This window comes from Enhydra lutris, unplaced genomic scaffold, assembly GCF_002288905.1.
Source record: "Enhydra lutris kenyoni isolate GAN:26980312 unplaced genomic scaffold, ASM228890v2 scaffoldscaffold4, whole genome shotgun sequence".
Taxonomy (NCBI): domain Eukaryota; kingdom Metazoa; phylum Chordata; class Mammalia; order Carnivora; family Mustelidae; genus Enhydra; species Enhydra lutris.
This window is the reverse complement of record NW_019154088.1, coordinates 23819950-23840536: the sequence shown is the minus strand read 5'-3', so window position 1 is coordinate 23840536 and position 20587 is coordinate 23819950. Positions and strand designations below refer to the sequence as shown.

The following is a 20587-nucleotide window of genomic DNA, read 5'->3' as shown; positions in this document are numbered from 1 at the left end:
GTTCCTTAAAGCTGTCTGGTCATATCTGAGTCTTTTCAAATATGACATTCCAGTCAAAGCCTTGGTAAAATAACCAGTGTTTCCAATGGTGTCCTGTTACAAGAAGAACAGATTCTTATTGAGTTTATGCAAATGACTGATTGCCATGGAAGAAAGAACACTTGCTGAGACCTTTTGGTTTCAGAGGGTTCAGATAGAGAAAAGTTGAATGCCTTGATTCATTTACAAATGAATACTTCTACAGCTCTGTAAGTTACAGATAACTTAAGAAAAATTTCCCTAGTCTGGAAGAGCAAACATTACAGAACCAGTCATGTTTAAAATAAGACAAAACATTAAGAGGCATAATATTACAATTTCCTTCAGTTCATCTAGTCCCATGTTGCTAATTCTGGTTTAGTCTGAATGCAGCCTTTACTTCTGGAAATTCTTACCCATTTCAGTTCTGATCTTAAAGATATTGAATACCGTGCTGTCCTGAAAATCCTTTTTATGAATCTCCTTGAAGATAAAACTTTTACAAGATAATCCAGACTTAGTTCTAGGTTTAATTCTTGGGGAAGTTTGTTAAAACCTTTTAAAGCACCTGCTTAGATAGGATTAGGGATGTTAAAGATCTGATAAAACAAAACATAGAAACTGGTTTTTCTGGGCAGGCAAAGAGAAAACCATTTACATTTTCTTAACAGAGGATCATTTAATCTAAGAAAACTTTGTCCTTTTAAACAGCGAGAATTTCAGTCTTATACCAATGTACCTTTAAAACCCATTCATTTCAATCTTAGTCCGTCCTGACCATCCTAAATTCCATTCCAAAGATTTCCCTTCACAAACATTCTACAACTTTCCTTTGTATTCAGGTTTTGTCCCAAGTCATTTCCTTCCAAACAACCATCTCATTTAGGACAAAATTACCTTCTTTTACTTTCAACAAAATGTACTCCCATTCCTTAAATCTTTCTTACATATTTTCTACTTTCCTACATACAGAGTTGCTTCCTTTATTTCCATCAGTCTTACAGTTAGCAGAATTTTGTACTCTTAGAAATCAACCTCTAGTCAGTTATTAATCAATTGTGAATGGTTATAACAGAATTCTTTAGATGCCAATTTATGAATCAGTTAAGCACAAACCATGCTTACTAACAGATTTAAATATTCTTATTTTCTTTGCTGTAGGAAGTCAAAAGCACAAACCTATGTTCAGTAATCAATGACTTAGCATTTTATCCTCTTTGGAAAGGACCTAAATGTCCAACAAATTTAATTCCATTCGTCATCCAAGCAAAACTTTAAACTTTCAGGTTACCAAAGACTTTGAAAACTATCTCAGCAATTACCCATTAAAACTTTGAGACAGACAATTAACCATCAGTTTAGTCATTTCTTTGCTAACAGATTTTAAGAAATAACACGAGCTTATTTGACCTTCAGTAAACTTTGAAGTTTCACGTTTACTGCTGATAACTTAAAAGACATGTATATCTTAATTAAACCAACAAACTTAACTTAGTTCAAATACGGATTTACATTCCACCTGGGCCCACTCCACTTTGAATGTTTACCTGAAACATGGGTGGGAGGATCTGGAGTGGGGGGTGTTAGGTCCAGGGGTGCTCTTCTTGCTCCTTGACAGTGAGGAGAGAAGGAGCCGTGGTGCATGATCTAGAGGTTGGTCATGCAGGCTGCACGCACATTGGTGCAGAAACATGATAAGGGGGGAGACAGAAGAAACAAGGTGCTGCCAGAAGGCAGAGAAAGGATTCCTGGTTTTAGAGCTCATCAGCCCCAACAGAGGAGCAGACGCCATGCTTTCCCACCAGCAAGGGGCGAGAGAAAACAGGGAACTTCCCCAAAACAAAGGGAGTTTTGGCAGCTGCTTGGGAATATTCCTTAAAGTCTCTGTCTCGAGTTAGATCAACCCCAGTTGGCTCCAGTTATAGCCGTTAACACGGGAAGTGAGTGAGGGAGAAGCCCCCACATCTATTAGGAGGAACATAGAGAGATAAAGTCAGAGTCCCCTTTGCTAGGGATGGCCCAGCAACCTGGGTTTACTAGAAGGTTTATTCTGCAAAAGGCCCTTAGATCAGGGTCCTGGTGTAGAGCAATGAAGGCCTAGGTATGAGCAATGAAGGTATAGCTTTAAGTAGTTAGTAGAAGACACTGGCAAGAAACAGTAAAGACTGAAATCCAGCATGGTCTATGCAACATTCCAACAAATGTGGTCCTTACAGCCAACTTCCCTAGCAAACGGTCCCCGGTTACATTTTAATTCAATTGGGTACAAATGGTTTCGGCCGGTTCCCTATGGAGGTCCCGCGGCCAGAAGTGGCTAGACCAGGGATGTGGAGGGGATCACATTAGATCAGTCAGGAGGAAACCTCACATGGGAGTCTTAAGATTGGCGGCCGTCCTGGTGACTTAGGTGGCTGTCCCGTGCCCAAGAGAGACAACTTCATATAAGAACAGGAACAGAGAGAGGGCATCAAGTTTCTGGGTTTTATTACCATTCTTGGCCCCCTAGAGACACTTGCCAGTGGGGATTTTCTCGGTCCCCTAGAGACGAGTGACACAACAGGCAACAAAAAGACAAGACAAAGACACCAATCACAATTAACAAGAACACACTCACACAGACAAACGATCTGGCGAGGCCGTGAAGACAAAACTGAAAGGAAGTTAAGGGAGAATCCGACCGCAATGGCAGCCGACTCTCCTCACAGATGAGGATCTTGTCCTCCAGGCGGGGGTAAGGGACGTCTCTTCCAAAGGGGCAAGGGATGTCTCTTCCAAAAATCCCCATAATCTTAACAAACAGCTTAACAGACAACAAAAACAAGACACCTGACCGCCTAGGGGGACTCAAACCCCCTGGCTGCCTTGGGGGACCACAAACCCCCTGGTGACCGATAAGGGGGACTCTAACCCCCTGATATGGTGGGGGACTCAAACCCCCTGCAGGGCAAGGGACATCTCCCAAGACCCCCGGTCGACGGCCCTCCATGCATCCACTTGAGCCAATGTCGACCCAGATACAAGTTGGAATTCCTACGGTAAAAATGCAGATTGGAGCTCCCAAAGTATGCGCGCAAATAGATAAAAACCAGTGCACTCACCAGCCAAGACCCTCCAGATTGGGGTCCTGGGAGTCTCCCAGATCTCGCTGGGGCCTCCATATGTTATACCCGAGTTTTCGCGTCCAAGAGACCACCAAGGAGCCAACACCGATGCAATCACATGAGGGTTTTTTCAACAAGCTTAAGCTTGGGCCCAAGTATACCCAACACAGCGGAGTACGGACTTGGACCCCGAGCTTAGTTAAGGCAGGGGTATTTATGGGTTCCTGTTACTAAAGCAGGGTGGGGCTTCCTGTTCCTAAGCAGGGTGGGGGTCTCTGGAACCAAAGCAGGGTGGGGGTTCTTGTTACTAAAGTAAAGTAGGGGAAAGTTCAGCCCTTGGGCACAGGGGTCTGAGATGGCTGCCGGAGCTAAGATGGCTGTACTTATGCTAAGGCTAAACCTGAGGTGGGATGGCCTTAATTTTTCTCGGCCTCCACAGGAGCATGGTGGGTGGGATCCTAAAGTTCCAGACCCAAGTCCAACTTGTGTAGCAAGAGGAGTTTACCACACCACCGAGAAATTCTCAGACAATAGCAGAGTGTCCTACAATTCAACCCAATTCTGACACTACCTGGGGACAGTATCAGATCCCACAGGTGAAGGGCTCTGTGTCACAGGAGTGACACTCACACATCCTGCTAAAGACACCAATTGCAAATTCAGATTGTCATCAGTGCTTCTGACCAAGAAGGCTATCGACTAGAAGTTCCACTGAACCCTGCCTTGGGTTTGATTAATTTGCTAGAGCATCTCACAGAACACGGAAAAAAACATTTTATTTACTAGATTCCTGGTTTATTTAAAAAAAAACACACACATTTTAGATTCCTGTTTTTTTTTTAAGATTTTATTTATTTATTTGACAGAGAGAGAGATCACAAGTAGGCAGGCAAACAGAGAAGAGGGGGAAGCAAGCTCCCCGCTGAGCAGAGAGCCCAATTTGGGGCTTGATCCCAGGACCCTGAGATCATGACCTGAGCTGAAGGCAGAAGCTTAACCCACTGAGCCACCCAGGAGCCCCAGATTCCTGGTTTATTATAAAGGATTTAACTCCGGAACAGCCAGATGGAAGGGACACATGGAGCACGGTGTGTGGAAAAGGGCACGGAGATTCCCTGCACCATGAGAGCCCACTCTCCCAGCACCTCCTGTTCACCAACCCAGAAGCTCTCCAGAGGTCATCCTTTCCGGGTTTTATGAGGCTTGGTCACACAATCTTGAACGACCAAATCATCAGCCCCTGGGGATGGATTCAACCTCCTGCTCATGTCCCTTCCCACCGAGGTCAGGCTGGAACTGAAAGTTTCAGTCCTCCAGTTGCAGGAGTGGCAACCAACCCCGACAACCGGCCCCCTCCCTTAGGTTATCTCCCCGCTTTCCGAAGGTCACCTCATTAACATAACAGAAGACACCTCTTTCCGCTTTCCTCACAGGAAATTCCAAGTGTTTCGGAGTGCTGTTCCAGGAATGGGGGTCGAATATCTATTTCTTATTGTAAATCACAGTATCGCGGAACCCACTCCGAGTGGAACAAACCCTGGCGTTTGTTTTGTGACTTTTCCAAGTCTTGTGCAGTCCAGTCCCCCAAAGTGACAGCTCATTTGTCTACCATTCGCCCTTGCCCCTCAGATGAGGGATTGTTTTTCAGCAGCTGGGAGCAGAGATAAGTGTGCCCCCCAAGGAGCAGGAGCAGCTTTGCATGGGGGGAGCAGTCTGCACTGCAGCCCTAAATAGCTTCCTGATCACTTTGTTTGTTTTCACATCCAGACAAAAGAAGGAGGCCTTTGTGCTTCCTCATCTACAGAACCTGATGGGAGGTCCAAACCCAAAGAACTGGGGTGACTTGCCCTAAGCGCTTTGAGAACTATCAAGTGTAAAAAAGACCAGCTTTTGTCATCCTTGATGACAGAGATGAAGAGAACAGTGCTTGGAGGAGAAAAAAGTCCCTCAGCCAGTCTAACTCCTGCCTTTTCCAAAGTTCATGTTGTGAACTTTGCACGTTTGTTTTTTTTTTTAAGATTTTATTTATTTATTAGCACTAGTAAGGAGAGGGAGGAGCAGAGGGAGAAGCAGACTCTCCACTGAGCAGGGAGCCCGATGGGGGGGCTTGATCCCAGGACCCCAGGATCATGACCTGAGCTGAAGGCAGACGCCCAATGACTGAGCCGCCCAGGCAGCCCCCGCACCACACTTTTTTTTTTTAAAGATTTTATTTATTTATTTGACAGACAGAGATCACAAGTAGGCAGAGAGGCAAGCAGAGAGAGAGAGAGGAGGAAGCAGGCTCCCTGCTGAGCAGAGAGGCCGATGGGGGGCTTGATCCCAGGACCCCGAGATTATGACCTGAGCTGAAGGCAGAGGCTTTAACCCACTGAGCCACCCAGGCACCCCCCCTACACAACTTTTTAAAAAAGACTTTATTTATGTGAACTTTGCGCCTTTGTTCACAACATCCTCTCTGATTGTAATCACCTCTCCGGGGTTTGCCCGTCAGAATGCTACTCATCATTGGACTGCCAAGGGCTAAATTCAACTAAGTATCCAAGATGATGCCAGTAGTCCTTAACAGCTAGGAAACCAAGAGCCCACATTTCCGGGTTATGGCAGGTGGCAGGCCTTCTCCCCTCCTCGTAAGCGAAGCGTCTACATCTCTGGTAGATGTCTTGAGGGGAAAGAAGAGGCTGAAAGGTAGTGTAAGGACCTATTTAGAAACTGTCCCTGCTCCCCTTCCCCCAGGGAATTTACTTGGAGACAAGTCCCGGAAACCAGCTTCAGGTAACAAAGCCCAGATACAAAGGTGGGTCAGGCCAGGTGGAGACAACCGATCAGTGCGGGGGATGCATACTGTCTCCCTGGTTACCAAGGAGTATGGGCCCCGCCCTTTGGGAGCCTTTTGGGTGCCAATCCCAATCAAGGTGTAATAGGCTGGTTCAAATGTCTACTAGGGTAAATTGTAACTCAGTTGGTCACCTAGCATCACTGTGGAGTTTCCTGTGTGTGTTAAAATCTCATTAGCCACCTGTGCGTGGCCAGGCCCGACCGCATGGCCTTTGCCCTTAAAAGCTAGACTGTGAAACAGAGAAGAGTCGCCCTCTCTTGTAAGAGGTGCGTCCCCGAACGTTTGGTTAGATTCTTGATGCTTGGCGCGAAATAAAGCTTTGCTTGACCTTCACTTTATATCAGTCTCGCTCCTTTAATCACGGACCCATTATTGGGGCATAACAGTAGTATCTGTGAATTCATTTAAGGAGAGTTAGGAAATGCAAATAAAAAAATACAAATGTAACACATAAAATAAAGATCACCTGTAAACTCACCCACCATAACTTTAAAATTTCTCTATTTGTCCACTTAGATATTTTTCTAAATATGTATTATACATTATAATATACAAAAATGTATACATATTATTATATTTTTCAAAATATATAAATTGATGTGGGAAACAAAGGAAAAAGAAAAATTAAACTTCCTTATGACTTACAGTCCTTTGACAAGTCCTTGAAACAGGCAGAGTGATATTCTTCTAGGAACTCAGCTGCCTCGATGTTAATATGTTGCTAAAGGCAAAAGGCAATCTTAGCCAGACCCCCAGGGTCCTTGTGAGTCTACTTTAATATATAAAAATTCCTTTGGACACTTCCTTAACTCTGTCCCCCAAGATACATGTTGGCAGTCATCCTCTAAGCAACTGACCCACTGATACACATCTGAGGGATCTCATGACTAAGGTTTTATTAGACAGTAATAAATGACATTTTCCCAACATTAGCTAGCCCCCTCAAGGTCCTGGAAACTTTGCTTCCAAAATTCCTTGTGCTTCCCTAACTTGTGCTATCCCTAACACCCAACTTGAAAGTATATCATGGGCCACTCTTGATGACCCCAGTGCAGCTCTTTCTGCCCACAGGTCCTGTCCTTGTGCTTTAATAAAACCATCTTTTTCACCAAAGATGTCTCAAGAATTCTTTCTTGACCATCAGCTTTGAATCTAACATCTTTCCTACATCATATACTATATATAAATATATACTTTTGCTTTTTCCCCAGTAAAATTTAATGTTTAAATCAAATAACTAAATAAGTCAAATAACTTAATGTTTATTAACATAAATCTTCACATCTCACTATCTAAAACATGGAGCCATCATTTTAGGAGGTGTTTGTTTTGGCAAACTCACACAAAATTGGGAGACCTGGGTGGCTCAGTCGGTTAAGCGCTGCCTGCATCTCAGGTCATGATCTCAGGGTCCTGGGATTGAGCTCCGAGACTGCCTCCCTGTTCAGCACCTCCGCTCCTCTCCCTGCTCCTCTCCCCGCTCTTGCTCTCTCTCTCTCCCTTTCAAATAAATAAACAAAATCTTTATAAAAACATACATAAAATGTACCACTTTAATAATAGTTTACCACTTTAATGATGTTTAAATATAATTCCAGTGGCATTAAGTACGTTCACATTATTCCAAAACCATCATCACTTCCAGAAATTTCCCTTCCTTTCATCTTCCCGCTTTTCATCTTTCTTTCCAAACTAATACTCTGTACTCATTAAACAGTAACTCCCCATTTCCTCCCCACCCTCGCCCCTGGCAACCACTGTTCTCCCTCTGTCTCTAATGATTAGAATTTAATTATTCTAGGTATCTCATGTAAGCGGAGTCTGTTTGTGACTGGGTTATTTTACTTAGCATAATAGCTTCAAGGTTCATCCACATTGTACATATACTAGAATTGTATTCCTTTGGGACGCCTGGGTGGCTCAGTTGGTTAAGCAGCTGCCTTCAGCTCAGGTCATGATCCCAGTGTCCTGGGATCGAGTCCCACATCGGGCTCCTTGTTCTGTGGGGAGCCTGCTTCTTCCTCTGCCTGTGCTCTCTCTCTCTCTCTCTTTCTGACAAATAAATAAATAAAATCTTAAAAAAAAAAAAAAAAAAGAATTGTATTCCTTTTAGGATATGGCTCAGAGAGTTGAGCCTCTGCCTTCGGTTCAGGTCATGGTCTCAGGGTCCTGGGATGGAGCCCCCTCGGGCTTTCTGTTCAGCGGGGAGCCTGCTTCCCCGTCTCTCTCTGCCTGCCTCTCTGCCTGTCTCTCTGCCTACTTGTGATCTCTCTCTCTCTGTGTCAAATAAATAAAATCTTCAAAAAATAAAAAATTGTATTCCTTTCTAAGGCTGAATAATATCTTCTTTATATGTATATATCATACCTGTATACCCGTTCATCCATTGATGAGCATTTGGGTTGTTTCTACCTTTTGGCAGCTGTGAATAATGCTGTGATAGACATTGGTGTACAAATATCTGAGTCCCTGCTTTCAGTTCCTTTGGGTACATACCCAGAAGTGGAGTTGTCGGTGGAGGTTTTTATTATTTATTTTAATCTTTATTTTTATTTTTTTAGAGATTTTTAAAAAGATTTTATTCATTTATTTGACAGGGAGAAACACAGCAAGAGAGGGAACACAAGCAGGGGGAGTAGGAGAGGGAGAAGCAGGCTTCCCGCAGAGCAGGGATCCTGATGCGGTGCTCCATCCCAGGACTCTGGGATCATGACCTAAGCTGAAGGCAGACGCCCAATGACTGAGCCACCCAGGTGCCCCAATTTATTGTTTTTTCAAGTCATCTCTGCACCCAGTATGGGGATCTAACAAGAGTCCCATGCTCCCCAACTGAGCCAGCCAGGGGCCCAGGTATAAGGTCTTTTTTTAAATCAATGAGCCAGCCTCTCCCATTTCTATGGGTCTGATGTGATGCTGATTGGATTCCTGGTTGAATTTTTGGGAAAACTCTTCTTTCTTGCCTTTCACAGGTTCTGTCTGACATAAGTTTTCCTTATCTTCTTGGTTCACATCCACTAGAATTTCTTCAGGGTTGGGTCTGATGGTGTTAAACTCAGTTTTCGTTTATTTGAAAATATCTTTTTATAAAGACTTTGTTCTTTTTTTTTTAAGATTTTATTTATTTATTTGACAGAGAGAGATCACAAGTAGAGAGGCAGGCAGAGAGAGAGGGGGAAGCAGGCTCCCTGCTGAGCAGAGAGAACCCGATGCGGGGCTCGATCCCAGGACCCTGAGACCATGACCTGAGCCAAAGGCAGAGGCTTTAACCCACTGAGCCACCCAGGTGCCCCTAAGCCTTTGTTCTTGAAAGAAATCATTTTTCTGGGTATCCAATTCTATGTTGACAGACTTCCTCCACCCTCTTTTACCACTTTCAGTCATTCCAGTGTCTTCTGGCTTCCACTGCGGCTCCTGCGAAATGTGTTATTGGTTCCATCGTGTTCTTGTCTAGAAGCTCTGTTTTCTCTCCAGCCGTGAGATTGTTTCTTGGTCTTAATGATTCTGCAGTTTTGCTGAAGTGTATCTAGATGTGGATTTCTTTAGAGTAATCCTTTTTAACATAAACCGTGCTTTCCAGATTTGTGGATTCTTTTATTTCATCAAATCTTGAAAAATCTCAGCCATTTTCCCCTCAAATACTGCCTTGCCCCAACTTTTTTCTTTTTTTTTTTTCCTTTTCTCTCCTCATGGGAATCCAGTCAGATTATTGTGAGACCTCCTCATTCTTGGTCCCTCAATTTTTCTATCTGCTTGTCTCTTTCTGCTGCATTTTGGGGAATTTCTTCAGATCTATCTTTTGGTACGCTATTTCTCTCTTCAGCTGGGTTCTCGATTTAACCAAGCATTGCAACTTCAATTTTAATGTTACATACTTTTAAAAAATTTCTTGATGTTCTTTTTTTTTCCCCCCTAAGTCTATCAGGGCATTGGGGGGGCATTTTTTATTATCTCTTATTCCTTGCTCATTTTTTTTCTTTTTCTTCCTTTTTTTTTTTTAAATTTTATTTATTTGACAGAGAGAGAGAGAGACCACAAGGATGCAGAGAGCAGGCAGAGAGAGGAGGAAGCAGGCTCCCTGCTGAGCAGAGTGCCCCATGTGGGGCTTGATCCCAGAACCCTAGGATCACTATCTGAGCCCATCGGACACCCCTCATTTTTTTTTCTATTCCTTCTTTTATTTTTTTTTTTTTTTGAGATTTTATTTATTTATTTGCCAGACAGAGATCACAAGTAGGCAAAGAGGCAGGCAGAGAGAGAGAGGAGGAAGCAGGCTCCCCATGGAGCAGAGAGCCCGACGTGGGGCTCGATCCCAGGACTCTGGGATCATGACCCGAGCCGAAGGCAGAGGCTCCAACCCACTGAGCCACCCAGGCGCCCCCATCTTTTATCTTTTTAAACATTTCCCAGAAGCTTTAGATTCTTCATCTGATTACTCCAAATTCTGAAGTCCTTCAAGTTCCAAACCTGTTGATTTTTTATCTTGCTGATACTCCCTCATGGGGCTTTGAATCCTTACATATTTAGAATTTTTTGTGTGTGAGTCTATATATGGCAGAATTTAATCCAGAAGCTTGGATTGAGCTGGGGTTGAGCATACTTTCCTCTAAGGAGGATTCAGTTTGCTTCTGCCAGATTCCAGAGGGCATTAATAATCTGGGGCCACTTACATTTTTCAGCTTATGGTTTATTGATCAAAGGAAGAGTAAAAATTCCAACCACAGATCCTTGTGAGAGCAGATCTCACGTGGAAACCAACTTTTTTTTTTTTTTTAATTTGACAGAGAGAGATCACAATTAGGCAGAGAGGCAGGCAGAGAGAGAGGGGGGAAGCAGGCTCCCTGCTGAGCAGAGAGCCCGATGGAGGTGGGGGAGCTAGATCCCAGGACCCTGAGGTCATGACCTGAGCTGAAGGCAGAGGCTTAACCCACTGAGCCACCCAGGCGCCCCGGAAACCAACATTTTTTATTAGTTTTAACATCTAGTGCTGCAGCCTAGACAGGCTTCCTTGTAAGTTCCCTTGGTAAGCAGCTGGACTTTTTCCTTTCCACTGAGAATGTAGCACTTTTGAGGGTCCAGCTCTTTGGGGAATAGGGTGTCTCACAATTAGTTCTTCCATCTTCCTAGGTAGGCCCTATGACAGAGTCCCTCTGTGGTTCTCCCCCAACCTTCCATATCCCTTTCCCTGTCCCTAAAACTCTACGCTTCTAGTTAGTTGATTTACTGTTTACTTACTATTTACTTTTTGTTTTGTATTGTTTTATTTTATTAGTTTCAGGAGGATGTCCTTGGGACATTACCTTTCTTTTCTTGGGAGCTCATTAAAGAATTTTTCTAATGTGTTGGTTATGTTTTGTGTAGTATTCAGGGGGCACCTGAATTCCTGCTTCCTCCCTCTCTCTCTGCCTGCCTCTCTGCCTACTTGTGATCTCTGTCTGTCAAATAAATAAATAAAATCTTTAAAAAAAACAAAAAACATGTAGTATTCAGGTATCCTGCTATAGGTTTTTGAGAACTCTGACATAGTATTGGAAGAGAATTTTTGAAACAAACAAACAAACAAAAATGTGATTATATGATACATACTGCTTTATAACTTGCTTTTTTCCCCCACTTGATATATGATAAACACCTGTCATATTAATAAACATAGGTTTAGGGGCACCTGGGTGGCTCAGTGGGTTAAGCCTCTGCCTTCAGTTCGGGTCATGAACTCAGGGTCCTGGAATCGAGCCCCCAATCGGGCTCTCTGCTCAGCAGGGAGCCTGCTTCTCCCTCTCTCTGTGCCTGCCTCTCTGCCTACTTGTGATCTCTCTGTCAAATAAATAAATGAAATCTTTAAAAAAAAAACATAGGTTTAGAGCATCATTTTAAAGGCTACATGGTCATCCACTGCATAATTTATTTATAATCTTTATATATATTTATTTATGTACAATCTTTTCCTATCATTGGATATTTAGGGTTCTATTTTTTTCACTGTGCTAAACAACACTTCAGTGAATATCCTTACAGATAAGTTATTGCATACATATGATCTTCTTCCTTCCTTAACAGCTTATAAAAGTAATATATGCTAATAAAAACTATTCAAACGCTAAGGAAAATTAAAATTCCCCATAATCGTTTTTACCATCACCTCAGTTTATACCATTTGATCTATAATTGGAATCTCTAAACCAAACGACAGAGAAGAATTAGTTAGGGCTAGAATATGTAAGAAAAGAAACACATCCTTTGTCCTCTCACCCCCACAACTAAGGATAGGGAACCAGAGCAATTACAAGGGATGGGCTGAAGGCAACCAAAGACAATCAGGGGCAAAGAACTGAAGGGATGAGAGGCACCTAAAAAGACTCCAAAAGCCTGCGACAGGGCAGAGGCTCTGGTAGGGGTAAGTGGCACAAGGCCTCAGGAAAGGCCACGGTTCCCAAACCCAGGGATCAACTCTGTTTCACTAGGTTCCCTCCACTGAGGAGCCGAGAAGCTGAGGGTCTCCTCAGGCACTCACTCCAGGCTCCTCTCGCTGCCCCTCCTTCTTTTAAATGGGTTTGGTTTATTTTGAGTCAAAGAGCAGTAGAGGCTCTGACACTCTCCCCAACCCCAGGCTTTATAGCTGCTGACCCCTGATGCTCAGGGCCTTATCCCAATCGGAAGCTATTTAACAATAAAAAGGTTGGTAAGCACCCTTCTCATGCCTTTCTGCCTGTTCCCCCGTAAGGGGAGCGCAGGGTCTTCTCCCAAAAAAGAATGATGAAAAAGATGGCTGCCCTCTCTGGTGGCTCTTGACTCCCGACTAGACTTGAGGACCTTCCGCACTTGCCTTGATGATTCGTCAAGATACCACCGCGTCTCTGTAATAAAGTTGACTTCAGGTGGCTTCTGTCAACCATGCAGGTACAGGAGAAAGCCCCCAAACCTTAGAGAAGCTCAACCTCCTTTTTTCCTCCCAATGAGTATGGAGCTTCAGCTGGAGTGATCAAAGTTGTAAGGAAGCCCCCAGTCTCGGTTGTTTATGTGTTAACTCAATTCAACCAATATTTACTGGGTGTCAATATAGGACAAACTGACGCCTTCAGAATTCATGGGGTGGATTCTGGAGTTCCCAACTGCTCTAGAAACCACAGTTAACTGCTGGCCCCTCTTGCTCCTTCCAGCAGAGCCCATGGACTACTGGATGGAATGGAAAGTATGTAAGAGTCCGGTCTCCCCATGAAGGACTGAATGCCTACGACTGGCCACAAAGAGTTTCCACAACGTTCAGCCACGGTCAGGCTTGGGTATCCAGCCCAAGAATGGAGAGTAGGGAGTGGGTAAAACACAGACACCTTTTGTCTACCCTAAATCCTTAAGGATTCCCAAGCTCCTGAGTTCCCAAAGCCCCTTGTCCAGAGTATATGCTTGTTGGGAACACGTGTTAAGCAGGGAATTTGCATGGAAGAGTTGGTATGGGTGGAGAGGGCAGGGATGCGTTTCCCCTCCTGTGTCCACCACAATGCCAAGTGCCCTTGGCTGGGCCAGTTCATCTAGCTGACCACCATGCCCTGGGAGTCAAGTTACTACCAAGGCCAAGGTCTTGCCTCAGCAAGAACACCTGTCAGGGATCCTTCACTACACTATTCACACCTTCTTTAGCCACATTTAGAGCCTGCTGGGAGGTAGAGCCCAGAAGCCTGTCTGAAAATAGGAACACTTGATGGTTCTGAGGCAGGCTTAAAGTCAGCTCCACACTGACTTGAGTAAGGTACTTAAGCTACTTTAAGTACCTCAGTACTTTTTTCCTCATTCATAAAGAATAAAAGTAGGACCAATCGCCTTCGGGTTGATGTGAGCAGCAAGTAAGCTAATACAGGTACCTAACATATTGGAACTTTACAGAATTGTTAACCATGATCGTAGGGGTATCTGGGGGATTGCTGAGTGCAAAAGCAACATAAAACCCTCCTCAACACCACCCCCTCCCCACCCCAGCCTGGGTAGGTGGTGGAGCCCAGAAATCCCTTGAGAGAAGGGAGATACACCAGCTGCAGGAGTGGACTGTGGGCTCCTGGAAGATGAGGACTCCTTCCATGGCCCTCTAAATGTCCAGGGACAGTTAAGCTGACTGCGATCCGCAGCAGGTGCTCAGAAAAGCACTCACTTCCGTACTGCCCCCAGTGTCCACCGTGTTGTCAGATGCTCTGGGCTGAGCCAAGGCTTCCGTTCTGTCTCCCTCCCTGATGGGGCGGGACCTAGCTGCACCCGCCTAAGAAGGAAGTGGTTTAGTGACTGGGTAGGAGAGCAACCAGGCAGTCGGAAGTCAGAAGCCCTGCAGTGACATAGAGATTGACCCCTCTCAAGACCCCCTGCCCCTCTCTGCCACAAACCCCACTCCCAGAAGTCACTCCTTCCCTGTGGACTTGCACCTTCCAGCCCGATGTCTGGCGGCAAGTTATGGTTAGTGGAGGATGGGATATACGCACAGTGGGGCCCCTGCCCCCTGGGGGGATAGGAGGCCCGGTGGGGAGGAAACTAGACTTTGAACTGACCACACGGAGTCACCGAGGTCAGAAGTGACCAGGTGGAGTCACTGGGGTCACAGAGGTGGGGCCAGTATAGGGAGCAGCTGGAAGACCAGGCCTCCTCTTTCAGGCCCAGCAGTACCCCAGCCTCCCTGGTGTCTGTCGAAGAATTGGAGAACCCAAAGTTCATCGGTGCAGGCAGGTTCGGGGTGGTGTTCCGGGCGCGACACAGGACGTGGGGTTTAGATGTGGCTGTCAAGATCTTGAAGGGGTGAGTGACCTGAGCTGTGGGCCTCCCAGGGTCTGCCCAAGGAATGGGGGGCGAGGCGCTGCAGGCGTGCATGGGGAGGGGAGGGATTTTCCAGGCGTAAGGGGTGGGACTCCAACCCTTTTCCTGGAGTGTAGGAAGGCGATATCCAGGGAGGTGAAAGCCATGGCAAGTCTGCGTAACCAGCACATACTGCTCCTGCTGGGGGTCACCCAGGAGCTCCAGTGGGAATCCGCCTGTGGGCCAGCTCTGGTGACTCAGTTCATGGAAAATGGTTCCGTGGCAGGGCTGCTGCAGCCCCACTGTCCTCGGCCCTGGCCTTTCCTCTGCCGCCTGCTGCAGGAGTTGGTCCTGGGGATGTGTTATCTGCACAGCCAGAACCCCGTGCTCCTACACCGGGACCTCAAGCCCTCCAACGTCCTGCTGGACTCAGACCTGCACGCCAAGGTCAGCCTATCCATATACCAGCCCAGTCTCTGGGCACAGAACTTCTCGACTCCATACCCCCAGCCCTCTCGACTCCATACCCCCAGGATCTCCCTCTGGACACAGCGCTGCTGAGGGTCAAAGCCCAACCAGGAGCTTTAGCCCCTACCCTGCCAGGTGTGAGCAACCCTGATCCATATGGTCAGTTCCACAGGCCCATCCACCATTCCGTCCAAAGACCCATGGCTAACCTTGCCTGGGAGACTTAGACCTTGACCTAACCCCTTGAAGAGGGGACCCAGACCTCCAACCCAATGGTCCCACTAGTTCTACCATTCCCCTAACACTCAAAACCCCCTTTATAAGTCTGGACCTGCACCTTGTGGTCAGAGAAGGGATTATGGAAGCTGCCTGGCCCTGTCCATCCTCTACCTTCTCCCTCTTTCTTCCTTTTACAGCTGGCAGATTTTGGCCTGTCCACATTTCAGAGAGGCTCAAGGTCAGGGGCTGACTCCCCAGAGCCAGCCTACTTGGCCCCTGAACTGTTGTCTGATGTAAACCGAAAGGCCTCCATGGCTAGTGATGTCTACAGGTAAGGTACCCACTCCAAACACACATTCCACACTTCTGTACCTCTCTGGGCCCTTCTAGGGGGCTGTGTGTTGGGAAGGAATCTCTGCCAGCAGTTGGGCCAGGCCTCAGCTTTGTGTCTCCTGCAGCTTCGGGATCCTAATGTGGGCAGTGCTAGCTGGAAGAGAAGCTGAAAGTAAGACTCTGGGCAGACACTGGGATCCTTAACTCTGGGTGCCCTCCTTCTGCAAGTCTCCAAAGCCCTCTTCTTCCAGCTTACCCACTCAGACTGCCTGACTTTCTCCTCACCTCCCCTTGGACTACATTCCTTTCTGGCTTCCACGTTGCAGCAAGTGGCCCCTCCTACCCTGAATGTCTTCTCTTTGCATCCCCCACCCCCACTCCAGCAGTGTCTGGGACATCACTTGAGCAGGAAGCAGGGTGTGAGATTCGGCCCCCACTGACCAAGCTACCCCAACCCAGCACTGAGACTCCTGGCTTGGCAGGACTGAAGGAGTTAATGCAACACTGTTGGAGCCAGGAGCCCAAGGACAGGCCCTCCTTCCAAGGTGAACTGGCAGTTCAAGTGAACTTCAAGGTGAACTGCCAGTTAGCTGGCAGCCAGGGTAGGCCTGGATCTGTCAGCAAGGGGCTTCTCCTTGGGAAAGTCTGGCTCATATGCCTACCACCCACTCTGCCTTGTCTCCAGAATGCCGACCAAACACCGAGGAAGCCTTCAACCTGGTAAACAAGGAGATAGATGCCGCAGTCTCCACGGTGAGTGTCCAATGCCACCCCCCCCAACCCAGGAGCTGGGCAAGGATGGCGTGACATGGCTCCCTTGGCCACGCGATGCCTCCTCACTGGCCACTGTTCTTTGTGCCTTATTCTTTGTCCTCACTCTCCCCACCTCACCACTGAGTTCCCAGGTAATAGATTATGGACCAAGACACTCCTCTCTTGGGTTTAGGCTGCCTCTCCCACCTCCCTGCCCAGAAAGCTCCCTATGTCCTTGCAGGTGAAGAAGTTCCTGCATGAAAACCAGGGCAGCAACAGGATGTCATCTTCACCTAAGCCAGGCCCAGAAGGGACAGAAACGGAAGGCCCTAGGGGAACCACAGGAAGCCATGACATCATAGCCACGGAGATGCTAAACAAACTAAATCTGAAGGAGTTCCCCAGCTCTGTTCCTAAAAAATGTACAAACCTTCCCGAGGGGATCAGGGCACAGAGAGACAAGGTTCAGCCTGCCCAGATAGCAGGGATGCCTTTCGATTCAACAGCCCCATCTCCCCAGACTCCAGAGACCTCACCTTTAAGAAATTGGGTACCCAGCGCCAAGTTGGCTTGGACCCCAGGTCGTGGACCTGCAGAGAATCAGGTGAGACACTGGCAGGACTAAGGGATGCACTAGGACTCCCATGAATCCTGTCCCCCTTGCCAGGGAAGACTTGGGCCTGAGGGGAATGCAGCATGGGAACTAGTCCCAGGACAGGGAACCTAAGAGAGCTGTGTTGTTCGCAGGGGGCTGAGAGACATAGCACCAACTGGTCTCCCAGGGCACCACGGCCCAATCCAATACCAGGTACCTGCTCCTCACTCCTCCTTTCTCCTGCTCAATTCTTCCAGTGGCTTCTTCCTCAAGACCGTCTATAGATCCGGGGTACCTTAGGTAGCAGGAGGGAGAAAGGGCTAGTGGCCACCTACCTCAAGCTTCTCATGTCATAAATGAAGAAACTGACACCTGCTGGGACTGGGTCCTGCTGGGGTCACACAGCAAAGTCTGGATTTGCCCTGGGCTTTCCGACTTTCCCCAGAACCAGCTCTGTGACTCCCTAATTTCCACCATTGCTATGTTGGTCCAGAGGGGCTCCTAGAAGAAAAAAACCAAATATCAGGGTCTCAGGTATTAGTTGCCACTCCTGAGCTTCTGCAAACCCGGTTTCGAAGGGGCAGCACAAAGGTGAACGCCCAAGGCATATGTGACACAGACACAGGCCGCCCTAGAGATACTTGCATTTCCCCAGGATGGACACAAGGTGCCGCTGCCTCTCCACCCCGCTGCTGCTCCTAATTTTGAGTTAACCATCCCACCAACACCACAATTTCTCTTAAAGGTAACCCTGTTACCATACATGACAGCCACGCGGTGCAGGTGGGAGACAACAACTACTTGGTTATACAAAAAGGAACTGCTTTGCCAACGCAAGGCCTGGCGCCCTGGGGCATGGGTCGAGGCTGGCCGCGTGCCCCACACAAGTAGGTTGGAAAGGAGAGCCGCAAGAACCAAGAAGCCTGGAGCAGGCCGGTGGCAGGGCCAGTATGATGCAACTTCTGAGCTACCTCTTGGATGTGAGGTAATTAGCTGAGACTTTCTTTGAAGGCCAACTGATTTGTGCACACGGAAGTCAATAAATATGATGGATTTTTAAAAAAGATTTTATTTATTTATTTGACACAGAGAGAGAGAGAGCAAGCACAAGCAGGGGAACGGTAGGCCAGGGAGAAGCAGAGCCCCCTCTGAGCAAGGAGCCTGATGTTGGACTCAATCCCAGGGCCCTGGGATCATGACCTGAGCTGAAGGCAGCCACTTAACGGACTGAGCCACCCAGGAGCCCCAAACCTGATGGATTTTTAACCAAAGCACCACACTTGAGAGGCTAAGGCTTAGGCTAGGGGCGGTTGGTGGAGACCTGTATGGGAGACCACAGAACTGACACGGAGGGAGGCAGAGGCCCTGCCCTCTCGCTGAGGCCGGAAGCGGGATGCTCAGGGCTGGGGGTGGGCAGGCGTGGCACACCAGGTCAGGGCCCAGCTGGCAGCAGGAAGGAATCCAGGAGGCCTGGCTCCTGGGGCTGCTGTAATCTCTGGGCAGCGCACTTCCTCTGGATCGGGTGAGACCCCACCCTAAACCAAAAACCTGGGGATAGCCTCACTGCCTCGCTTTTCCTCTGGGCTACGGAGAGGCCACAGTGGGGTTCTGGGGAGGGGGCTCTCTCTGGGCATTGGAAGACTGCGGCACATCTTTTGCCTCCCAGTGCCCCCAGCCTCTCAGAGGTCAGCCGGCATACTTATTTCCCTCCACCACAAGCACTCACTACCTACACTCCCAGGCTCGTTGCTTCCCAGGCGGAGCCCTTTGACTCTCAGCTGGTGTCTGGAATGTAAAGCTAAGGTTCCACAGCAGCTGCACCCAGTCAGGAGGGGGAGGGGAACGGGCGCACCCCAACCCTCCATTCCAACCTAAATCCTAGCCCCATTCTGCCCCAAATTCTTCCCTACATTCTTTTTTTTTTAAGATTTTATTTATTTATTTGACAGAGAGAGATCACAAGTAGGCAGAGAGGCAGGCAGAGAGAGAGAGAGAGAGAGAGAGGAGGAAGCAGGCTCCCTGCTGAGCAGAGAGCCCGATGCGGGGCTCCATCCCAGGACCCTGGGATCATGACCTCAGCCGAAGGCAGAGGCTTTAACCCACTGAGCCACCCAGGCGCCCCCTCTTCCCTACATTCTGGCTAGCCTTCACTCTAGCCCTCCATTCTCCCCCGTGCCCAAGGGCTCCACCCCCATTTTGACACTTGCTGCACAGCCTGGCCCAACCCCTCGCCTCTCCCAAGGTTGCATTGCCTTTCTGGAGGGAGCTGAAGGGCGAAGGCAACGACGGTGTTAGGGGAGACAATGAGGGAGGGAGGAGGCCTGGGGAGTCCGCCTCGGCACGGGAAGGGGCCGGGCAGTCCCGTCGGGGAAGTGGGAGGGGGCCGGCGCCGGGAGGGAAGCGCCTGCTGCCTGGGGCTCTGTGCCACTAGCTTCTCGGCGGTCGATCCGGACTCCACCACCAGCTGTCCTGGGCTTCCTCCTCGGGCCTGGCCCATTCAAGCCGCGGTAGAATCGCGGGCAGTGAGTTTGGGGGGCGGAGGGAGGACCTCGAGGCTCCTTTTCTTCAATCCCAAATCCTGCTTCTCCCGGAGACGAGGCTTTTGCTAGGGCATCTCTGCGGTCTGGGTTTGAGGGGGGGAGGAGCGAAAGATGGGGCAGTGTTCTCACAGTCAACTGAGAAAAGGCTGGGAGGCTACAGGGAGTGCCTGGTGGATGGGATTGCCGCGAGGCTGGGGAAACGGGGTGGAAGTGGCTTGGACCCAGTGAGAGAGGCACAACTGGGGTCCGGACCGGCCACAGGCAGTAACGCTACACCTGGCCCTCCCCAGCCCGGGGTCCGCCCTCCACCCCGGCTAGGCACCGGGGCAGGGAGGACTATGGCTCGCCTCTTCAGTCCCCGGCCGCCCCCCAGCGAAGATCTCTTCTACGAGACCTACTACAGCCTGAGCCAGCAGTACCCACTGCTGCTGCTGCTGCTGGTGATCGTGCTCTGCGCGCTCCTGGCGATGCTGGCTGTCGCGTCAGCCAGCGGCAGGGTGAGCGGGGTTGCTTCTGTCGGTGCGGGGCTCCCTCCCGAGGGTGGCGGGAGGGTCACCGCCTAGAGGGCGTTTTCTGGGTAGGGACTTAGGGCGGGGTCTTCTTTTCACCGCGCGTTCTTTGCCGGAACCCAGGAGAGAAGCACCGAGCCTTGCTAGGAAATGTAGTGACCCTGGACAAGTCACTGCACCTCTCTGGTCCGTAGTTGCTGGGCCGCTGCGAGAAAGCTGAGCCCTGGGTGTTTTTAACTTTTCTCAGGGTACTGACAGACTTTTTGAGCTTCTGTGATCTACTGGTTCTAGAGTAAATTCAACACCGGGTTTTCCAATTTTCCAGAAGGGAAATTACACTGGGCCCCGTGGGAATCCGTTTCCTGGTTTTCTTTCTCTCAGAAGGGCTGTGGGGCAGCTGTACCCATAGACTCTCAGAAGGCATCCTCTATCCCACTCACATTTAG

General features: G+C 48.3%; 2 protein-coding genes across 5 annotated transcripts in view; both read left to right on the top strand.

The window, feature by feature from the left end:
• The first annotated feature begins 14254 nt into the window (after positions 1-14254).
• On the top strand, positions 14255-18149 carry LOC111160345 (receptor interacting serine/threonine kinase 3). 2 transcript variants are annotated; one of them, XM_022523405.1, is made up of 10 exons: positions 14255-14391; positions 14587-14727; positions 14862-15171; positions 15609-15742; positions 15870-15916; positions 16131-16289; positions 16430-16497; positions 16739-17101; positions 17245-17305; positions 17838-18149. In XM_022523405.1, exons 1-10 carry the CDS (start codon positions 14372-14374, stop codon positions 17981-17983), a joined length of 1449 nt encoding a protein of 482 aa, XP_022379113.1. In that variant the 5' UTR covers positions 14255-14371; the 3' UTR covers positions 17984-18149. The 2 variants fall into 2 exon arrangements, with proteins under 2 accessions (XP_022379113.1, XP_022379105.1); XM_022523397.1 differs by having other exon boundaries at positions 16128-16289.
• A 1511-nt stretch (positions 18150-19660) lies between these two features.
• LOC111162403 (adenylate cyclase 4) overlaps positions 19661-20587 on the top strand; it is a 15758-nt gene continuing 14831 nt past the window's right edge. For all 3 annotated transcript variants that reach the window (XM_022526817.1, XM_022526806.1, XM_022526822.1), the window contains exon 1: positions 19661-20129. In XM_022526817.1, coding sequence (XP_022382525.1) covers positions 19971-20129 — 159 coding nt within the window. In that variant the 5' untranslated portion in view covers positions 19661-19970. The remainder of the gene's footprint in view (positions 20130-20587) is intronic.